This window comes from Cryptotermes secundus, unplaced genomic scaffold (genome assembly GCF_002891405.2).
Source record: "Cryptotermes secundus unplaced genomic scaffold, Csec_1.0 scaffold300, whole genome shotgun sequence".
Classification (NCBI taxonomy): domain Eukaryota; kingdom Metazoa; phylum Arthropoda; class Insecta; order Blattodea; family Kalotermitidae; genus Cryptotermes; species Cryptotermes secundus.
The window spans coordinates 1-10,219 of record NW_019731220.1 but is presented as its reverse complement, the minus strand read 5'-3'; the positions used below and the strand labels follow the sequence as shown (position 1 = coordinate 10,219).

General features: G+C 41.5%; 1 protein-coding gene across 1 annotated transcript; it reads left to right on the top strand.

Moving 5' to 3' along the window:
* On the top strand, positions 1 to 2,629 carry LOC111866458 (E3 ubiquitin-protein ligase siah-1). The gene is made up of 2 exons (XM_023855432.2): positions 1 to 45; positions 999 to 2,629. Exon 2 carries the CDS (start codon positions 1,009 to 1,011, stop codon positions 1,780 to 1,782), a length of 774 nt encoding a protein of 257 aa, XP_023711200.1. The 5' UTR covers positions 1 to 45; positions 999 to 1,008; the 3' UTR covers positions 1,783 to 2,629.
* The last annotated feature ends 7,590 nt before the right edge of the window (positions 2,630 to 10,219 follow it).

Sequence of the window (10,219 nt, the reverse complement as noted above, 5' to 3'; positions counted from 1 at the left end):
ACCAAATGCCGTCTGGGATCTGACGCAGTGCAGTTTGGTAGATAGGTAAGAAGATTTCCGAGAACTGTGGTGCTCTTTTTCAATCCTGGTTTCTCCGAAACGTTGATATATACCAAATTACACGGCGTCATATCCCAGAAAACAGCAACATTCATAGTTACCACCTCGAATCTAGGAACATACGAAATGTTGATGTGTGTCAGAACAAAGTCACATATGTAAAGGACTTATCAGGAGGTTCTGCTCAGTAACTTACCCAATAGCTTCGTGGAGCACGGAGCCTTTCTTGGGAAGCTATTACTGACTCCGTTACCTAAGTAATCCCTAACATTTTATGGAACCCGAGGTTTCATTACAGTTTTCACGAAAGCCCTGTCCCGAACCGGATGAATCCAGTCCCCACTATTCCATTCTGTTTGTTTACGATAAATTTTAATCTTATCCTTCATCTACACTTTGGACTTCTAGTGGACTCCTCCCTTCAGGGTTTCCTACAAAAATCTGTATGCATTTCTCTTGCTTTCCATACGTGCTACATGCCACACCCATCTCAGCCTCCTTGAGTTATTCGTCCTAATATCCAGCGAGGATTACAAATTAACGAAAATTATCACTCCGTAATTTTCTTCGACCTCTTGTTACTTCATCCCCTTAGGTCAAAATGCTTTCCTCGCCATCATCTTGCGAAACACCCTCAGTCCCTGAAGAGTTCTGCTTCTGGGACAGAACTCTTCATAACCGGAAGTGCGAAAACCTCTCAGTCCTGGTTCTTCTCTTAATGCGAAGTACTTAGTGTCACTTCCATACAAGATTGCAGGCAAAATTAGGCGTATATTTTCTGCGTATTTTAAATTTTATGTGTTTAAATAGCATGAAAAAGATTGTGAAATTAATGTTAGCATGTAATCCCCAAACAATGCGTTTATTTACGTATTTGCAATTTATTTAACCACACTGAATAGCACTGAAACAGATGTAATTTTATGTTTTGTCAGCAGCGAACTTCAGATGGCGGATGGCGGAGACTTCCAGATAGTGAACCTGAAGACTATTGCCCCCTCTCTGACCTGCATACTTTGTACTGAACCACTGACTAATGAGACAAGGCTGTGTGAGTCCGGGCATACATTCTGCAAGAAATGCTTACCAAAGATGGGTCACTGTATGGAATGCAGAGCAAAGATCCTCGTGGGCACACGCAACTATCTGATAGAGAAGATAGCAAACGTGGTGAAGTACAAGTGTCATAACTATTATTACGGCTGTAAAACTCTGTTATCCGAAGAAATCCATCTCAATCATAATGTGACGTGCCAGTACAGTACGATTGCTTGTCCTCTGGAACAGATCGAGAGTGTCAGATGCCAGTGGGTGGGGACACTGTCTCAGATTTTGCATCATGTAAAGGCGTATCACAGTAACAAGATAACAAACAGAAATTATTTCTGTTGTACCTCGCTGCAAGACACGTATTGGTTGACTGTGTACAAGGGAGAAGTCTTCTTGTACTGCAAACAGAAGCGGCAGACACACTGGTACGCCGCTGTGGTGAGCGTGGGGGTAACGGAAGCCTCGTTCAGGGGAGTTTTCGTCTTAAGATCATTTGAAGAAGACAGCAACGAGGCAGTTGAAATTTCTTTTACTGTAGATCTTATTGATGCTTTTGAACAAATATTCGTTTCCGGTAGATGCCTTGTGTTAGATGATGTAACAGTAAGAAATTTTATTAAGAATGGAAAGATCAATATGATGGTTTCAATTGAAGAGATCTCTTCCAATTAATTGATGCATATTGTGATATAATTCTTGTGACAACATGCATATTCTTTAACCATTTCGGATTCTAAACCGCACATACTGGTTAGTAAAGATCTAATTCTCAGTTATTACAATTCCATACGTTTTTAAGACATTGTACTCTTTGTACTACAACATCGCCATGCAACACAAATTTTTATCATTGACCCCCTGAGGACAAATGTTATGTGTCCAGCTTGGAAAAAAGTTGATTTTTCGGAACACAATACTGCTTAAAAAAAAAAAAAGAATATTGCTCTTTTTTACATGTAACGTCATGGAGTCTGCAGAAGTTTGCTGGCGTGATGTTCCTGAGGGAAGTTTCATTGGTAAACATTTACTAGATTCATAATATTGTATTTCAGCATCCTGTTGCATTAATATCAATTATTTCATCAATATATACTATTTCCGTCACAGTGCAACGCAAGATTGTTACAGTCACTGTAGTCTTTATTCATGACATGTTTCGGCGGTATACGGCCATCATCAGGTGACTGTAGAAATCTTGTGTTGTACTGTGACGGAAATACATATATTTATGAAAATAATCTACTAGATTGTATTGAGTCCCATCCCTGAAGGCAGTAATTTCAGAGCCATCTTGTGAGAACTTAAAATTTTAGGCGGCTCTTTATAATTTACTCAATAATTTACTAGATATTTATTGCAGTGTTAATTATTTATCCTATATTGAACTCATGTTTAAACCATGTTTTAAATATTACTGGCATATTTACGGCATATGACGGTTCTACTATAATTCCAAAAAGTAATCATATCGCAGTTCAAGTGCACTTGGTATTTTTATCATAAATGAAAAATATATCAATGAAAGGAAATTTGTAATTAATTTGTAGTTAAATGTTTTACGAATTTTATCCTAATATATTGACAATTATGCATAATAAATTACACCATTAAAAGAAACATTTAAATGCTTTTATTTTCGTGAATGTAATCTAACACTCAAGCATAGTGGTTACTATACACACCACCTGCTTTAACATTAAAAAAATGAACTCCCACACAGTGTACTTATGTGTCCCGTATGATGATCACAATTATTTCCTTATATAGAACATTAACAAGCTGGTCGTTGCCATGGAAACATTGTGTTTCCTGTAAGGCAGGAACTTAATTTTCTAAAATATTATTCGCATAAATTTTAGGTTCAAAGTGATAATTACCCTATGTATATGAGGCACTATGCTACAAGCCGAAAGGTCGCGGGTTCGATTCCAGATGAGGGAATTGGATATTTTTTTCATTTGACGTAAGCCTTCCAGCAACACTATTGCCCTGGGGTCGACTCAGTCTAACAGAACTGAGTACATGGGGGGTAAAGGGCGGCCGGCGCGTGAGGCTGACAGCTTCACCGCCATCTGTGAGTCGATTGTCTAGAAAATTTATAGAGCCTCGACGTCTCACAACCCTATGGGCCTCCACGGCCTGTTACAGGGATAGCTTTATATACATTCGTATTTACCTGCACTGCCTCTTAATCCTTCAACAGCCAGGCTCCGTGCCTCGGAATATAACAATGACAACGCTGCCTAACTTGTTACTACACTTCAGAAACCACTATGTGACACACACTGTCTTTCCTTCTCCATCGCCTTCGGCTGCCGTCTCAAGAGGCTCTCTCAGTTCTCAGCTGCAACTGTCAACTCTCTGGATGCCATCCCTTCTCATTTATCTACACAAAGCTCAGCTCTAGACTAACTGNGACTGGAGGCGATACGCTCCTCCGAAACGTCGGTTAACACCACATATACACGGTGCCAAATCCCAGAAGACAGCTTTCTTCATAACTGTTGTATAGCTGTATAGTCCTGCGACGTTCCGAAGGAACTGAGGGCTTCCATTTTCTGGGCAGAAAAGTGAGCCACCCAAGAAACCAGCAAGAAGCAGGCGGCAAGCCCAGTAAATGGTTTACTTCCAGGATGTGATTGAACAGTGGGGCAGAATTTTCATTTTTTTAATGCTAGTGGGGTGGGACTAAGTCCCTTATACTGCGGCCACTTCTGGCCTATTGTACCAGCCCCAGATGATAGGTGAGGGTGATTGTGGAGCAATTGGTGGAATGAAGATTGGCAGGGGAAACCAAAGTACTAGGACAAAACCTGTCCCAGCGCCACTTTGTCCACCACAAATCCCACTTGACCAGACCCGGGATAGAACCCGGGCCGCCGCGGTGGGAAGTCAGAGACTAACCGCTTGAGCTATGGCGCGGCCTGAATTTTCAGTTCCTTCGCTTCGTATTGGAGAAGTCCCAAGTTCGCGTGCGACTGAGGAAGTCTGCTATCTTTAATTTCCTCAGTTCCTCCGGGTACATTCTGGGACAGTAACTCAATTCAGGCCATGATTAGGCAGGTGGAGTAAGTGGTCGTAAGAAGGATGGCCAGAAGAAGGTGAGGGGGGGGGGGACAATCTATGGAAATTCTTTGCCAGGTTTCACTATACACTGTACAGAGTGTCTCAGGAAGAAAGGTCAATATTCTGAGAGGTCATAGTATCGGACATTCTAACCAAATAGTGTATATGTACATGTGTCCTATTCCGAAAAGTTTCCGAGATATTTCACTGTACAGTTTCAACACTGTTGATAAGAAATAGATATTAATGTACTGATTGTAATACCGGTATTTGCTTAAGCGACAATTGTTCCTACAGTTTACCTAGTATAATAAATATTCCAAATTCCACCGTCAACATCAATGCACTTTGCAACTTGTGTGAGGACGTGGCGTGTTGCTCCTCTGTACAGTGTACTGTACAATGCAATAGCTCTATCTCGGAAACCGTTCGTTATAGGACACATATACTCGTATATGTACACATTTTTGCTTAGCATAACCGATAATGTGACCTCCCAGAATATTGACCTTTCCTCCTGCGGTAGGACGACAGATGCAACGACGAGTTGGAAAGGGTTTGTAAGGAGAAGGTGGTGGCCTAGTGGAGGTACTACCTCGGAATATTCCTGGAGACTGAGAAAACAACGAAACACTTAGGATAGCCGGCACCCCCTATAAATAAGAACCGAGCATGTCTCGAACAAAAGTCAAGAGCGTTACCGCTATACCAACATTTCGGCAGCACCTGCTGCCTCAGTCTTAGATACATTTATCTTGAACACGGAAGCAGCATGTTTCTCCGAAACGTTGGTACCTATTTACTGATTTACGCTGGTTATACTAATAGGTAACGGTGTCCCTGCCTGTAGCCGAGCCGGCAACATGTACTGTGTTCGCTCGCTCGGAAGCCGGGATCGTGAGTTCGAGTCCTACTCAGGGCATGGATGTTTGGTCTGTGTTTGTGTTGACCTGTACTTAGGCAGAAGCCTTGCGAAGAGCTGATCACCCGTCTGTAAAATGATCAAGACTCTGAGAAATCAGCCCTATGCTCCAAAGTGGGCGCAACAGGAGAAAATAAACAGTGTCCCTGTACTTAACTAATTAAGCATCACGACATAAAGGCGTATGGGGAGTGAAAGTATAGATTCAAGTAATCTTGACCTTCGCATTAGTTGGAAGTGAGTGGTAAGCTTCACGCCGCTGTGCCCCCTAGGAAAGAGACACCGGCGTCCATTGGATAGGAGGCTGGGTGGACCCCAGAGCCCATCTGGACGACGTGAAAATTAGAAAAATCTCACCCCTACCGGGAATCCATTATTTTACAAATATAATAAGTAAATATGTATTTTATTTACCTTCTATCGAAACTACAGAATTGTTTTGTACCGTTTACTACCGATTAGCTCATAATGATGACGACACATCAGAAGTACAGGTTATTTGTAGGAAAACGAGACCAGAGATTAATTTCATACAGTAATCTCTTCTTGGTTTGCTGCTCCTGGGCTGATTGTAATTGTGTGCCGATCACAGTGGCCGCTCGGTCTAAGGCATGAACAGTCTTCGCCCGTTCAAACACTGGGATCGTGGGTTCGAATCCCACTCGAGGCATGGATGCCTGTGTGTGTTGTTCTGTGTGTAAGTAACGGCCTGGCGTCAGGGCTGATCCCCCTCCAAGGAGTCCTACCGACTGTGTGTAGACTAAGACACTGAAAAAGCGGTCAAGGTCCACAAGGACTGTAGAACCATAGGTAGATAAACTGTAGTTATGTAAATGAAAACTGTTTTCAACTATTTTATTGACCGACACAACACAACAAACAGAAAAATTCAAGGTCAGCGCCCAGCTATGGTTTCGCTACATGTTTCAGACACTGACGGCCATCATCAGGCAAACACATATTAACAAACATTACCATTGAACTGCTGTATATAGATTGGATACAATCATTTAAAATACTTTGCGTAAAAATACAATAAGTCAGATTATATAAAAACCATAAGCTACTGTATAAAACAAGATAAAACTTAATTGATGTTATACAGCATCGAATCAGTCGCTGATATTTTGCTTTACACACGCTTCCATGTATCAATTGGAAGCTCGATACTTCTTTTATATAAGAATGTATAGGAGGCCCTTGATGTTGCAAATTAATTAATTGTGTAGTCGGTGCCTCATCTTACGAAGGATTGTCCGTACTGTATGGAAAGTAAATAACGTCCATTTGCAACATGAAGGGCCTCCTATACATTCTTATATAAAAGAAGTATCGAGCTTCCAACTGATACATGGAAGCGTGTGTAAAGCAAAAAATCAGCGACTGATTCGATGCTGTATAACATCAATTAAGTTTTATTTTGTTTTATACAATAGCTTATGGTTTTTATATAATCTGACTTATTGTATTTTTACGCAAAGTATTTTAAATGATTGTATCCAATCTATATACAGCAGTTCAATGGTAATGTTTGTTAATATGTTTTTGCCTGATAATGGCTGTTAGTGGCTGAAACATGTAGCGAAACCATAGCTGGGCGCTGACCTTGATTTTTTCTGTACGGGAGGCTGTGACAACAGGACCTGAGTGGGGTAGCTAAAGAATAACCCATTGTAGAAGCCATTGCCAGAAAACAGCTAGTGGAGACTCCAATAGACTGAGGACACTAGTCTGTGTGTATTAGTGATTTGTAAAGTGTAGTTCCGAGTGGTGTGTACAAGTGGCCAATAAATCCAATATCCAATCCATACCCCGTCTATTGTCACGCCCCCCTAAACACGTGACAATATATTATATAATATATCTTAAGCTAATTATTTCTCTTCACTTCACCCTTTCCTTTTCGTCACCATATTACACATTTCCTTTAGTTAGCCTATTTTCTTTATTTTGAAAACATGAAAGTAGACTTAGGCAATCTCCAGGCTGTCTGTGTATTTGTACATCACCCCCTCTATCAACTTTTGAATGCCTGAACCAATCTTTATGAAACTCTGTTTGTATATCATTGCACCGGCGTACTCCATAAATCCCCCCTATCCATCTGTCTGCATGTGTATCCCTCTTATCGTTGCTCGGTAAAAACGTTACCGCGGCAATGAATACACGCAACAATATAAGAACTGTTGGAGGCGTCGTTTTCTATAAGGTCTGTAGCGTATCGAAAGAAAAAAGGCGATTAGTTCTTCCCAGAACTTCTTGATTTTTACCCTCCTGTTTTTCATCGTTTGGGGGAAACGGGGTTGAACAGAAGGAATGACAAACGGGCAAACGGATTGACATATGTTTCGTGACTTTATATATGGATTATCTTAAATGATAAAAAAGTTAAAAAAGAGACTGGTAAACAGAACTCGCTTTTATGCAGTCTTATCACGAAAATGATACCACGAGCCCACTGTATTGAGATCATGCAGCACCGCTCGTTGTCACCTATTTTTATCTTATCTACATAATTCGATGTCATTTCATGCTTGAGGCGGAGGGGGTGGGGTGGGACTGATAAGTTAAACTTTGAGACTTTAATTTAAAATGTGTCTACGTGCAATGGCCGCCTCTGTGGTCTAGTGATCAGAGGTCCTGGGTTCGATTCCAGGCGCTACCCAAATTCCTGAGTCGTACTGGGTCTGGAACGGGGTCCACTCAGCCTCGTGAGGATTATTGAGGAGATATTTCAAGGAAATAGCGTTTCCGGTCTAGAAAACCGAAATTAACAGCAGTGGGGATTCGTTGCGCTGACCACGCGACACCCTCTATCCGCTAAAGTTGGCACTAATTTCGCCGATAAGCGGCGGTCCCTCGGTCGGTATAGTTAGCTTGCGGATAGAGACCACAGGATTTGTTTTGTTTTGTTGTCCTTTGTGCCATACTTTATCAGACGGATGCGAGATATGTAGGAAAGCCAAAGAGCAGTAGTGTTTTTTCCTTCAGTTCCTCTTACGATCTCCGTAATTGTGTGCACTTGTGCGATGGTAGAATGTTGCTGTCGAAATCCAAACTGATGTTCCGGCACGAAACGTTTTTCTTCTAATATTGGGCGTAATCTCTTTAGCACTGTTCTTTTTTCGAAGATTTCGCTCATTATGGGGAGTAGGCTAATCGGTCTATATGAGCCGACTGCCGGGTTTCAGAATCATCATGATCTGCGTGACTTTTCGTTGAGCTGGTTAGTGTCCTGTTCTAATAATGGAGTTGCATATGGACGTTAAGTGGACAATGCCATTTCTTGGTATTTCTTTCAATATTCTCCCTGTAATCATGTCATATCCTGGGGCTTTCCTTGCGTTAAGTTCTTTTTGTATTATGTACAAATACTCGTATTATGTTTTCGGACATTATCCATCGTCTTGTCTTTATCTAAAAACCGTCCTGTTTATTTTACAAAACAGAAAGTTTCGGAGACTGGACTCTGTCTCCGTCTTAAGGTAAAACCTACTCAGTTGGGACCCATCGATAGAGCTACTCCCTACCTCCAAAACGTTGTGTTTTGAAAAATAAACAGGACGGTTTTTAGATAAAGACAAGACGGTGGATAATGTCCAGAAACACAGTATTTGTACTGATGTACCGTGGTCACAAGCTTTTAGATCTTATCATTTTGTGTTATGGTTTGGATTTCTTAAGTATAAAGACTTTGATTGGCAGTGCTGTTTGTAGCGGGTCTTCCAGCGTTTTGCTGATTTCTGTTTCAGAGGCTTCATTTTGTGGAAGTTTGTTTGGTTTCAATGCTGTTTCTAAGTGTGCTGCAAAATTGTTCGCTCTTTCTTTATCACTTCGAGCCCAGGTCTGGTCAACTTTTCTGATGGGTGGGATGCGTTGTGTCAGTTGTCTTAATCTTTTGGTTATTTTCTAGAGTGAACAGTCGGTGTCAGCTGTCCTTCTTAAGTTCTGAAGGTATGTCTGAAATGGCCTGTCATCTTCTTCGAAGTTCCATTTTTTCTTTGTTTGTTCCTTTACTTCAGGAAAGAGACCACTGGGAAGACCAAGGCGTAGGTGGGTGGACAATATTAAAATGGATGTTAGAGAGATAGAATGGGATGGTATGGATTGAATTGATCTGGCTCAGGATAGGGACCATTGGAGGGCTCTTGTGAACACGATAATGAACCGTGGGGTTCCATAAATGATGGGAAATTCTTGAGTAGCTGCAGAATTGGCGGATACTCAAGAAGGGCTCAGCTCCATAAGTAAGTATGTAAGTATTAGGTCTGGAGTTTTGTTGACATTTGTTGGTCAATAAGTTGGCTCGTCCATGGTTATTATTTGTACAGGGAAGATCCTACTCCTCTACCGCCGACTGCGAGGCGGATGACAATGAGTCAGCACGCCTGACGGCCGATACCGTTCGGAATAAAGTAGTTACAATTCACAGATAACGGTAGGTGTTGAAAATACTGTCCCTGTACATGGAGGCAATCCTCGCACCGGCGGAAGAGGTTCTGATCTACCCTTTGCAGCTGTTCTGCAGGAATATTTTCAATTTTCTTTCAGCTCTTTTTCTGCTCTGGGGTTACTAATGTAAACTTTGTCCCTCAAACAACCTCGGAAGAAAAATAACAAAGATTAAAGTCGGGTGAACGTGCTGCCCAAATACCACTGCTGATATTTCTATCCTCGAAGGCATCGTACAAAGCCTGCGTAGATCTACGTGCAGTGTGGACAGTAGCTGACTCTTTCTGACACCAGCCGTTGAGTCTTTCTTCTGCTGTTAAATCTTTAAAGAACTGCCTGATAAGGACCTGTACATATCTTTCGTAATTAATTATTTTGATAAAAACTGAGGTATAACAAATCCTTTACGCACTTACAGCACATCAGACCCAACTTTCACTGGATGTCACGTAATGTCGTAGAGAAATACGAAAGCATAACGCACCATGACGAAACACACTTCTCACTAATCGTAACTGAGAAAAATACGGCTCCTTGAGCTGATAACTGCTGCCCACAGCTGACAAATTATAAACAAGTTCACACGCGTGAACCACACTGCTCGTCGTGAAACATAATGCCATCAAAAGGGGGAGTCGAACACGTTTCATGGCCTGGACTGCAACCGAT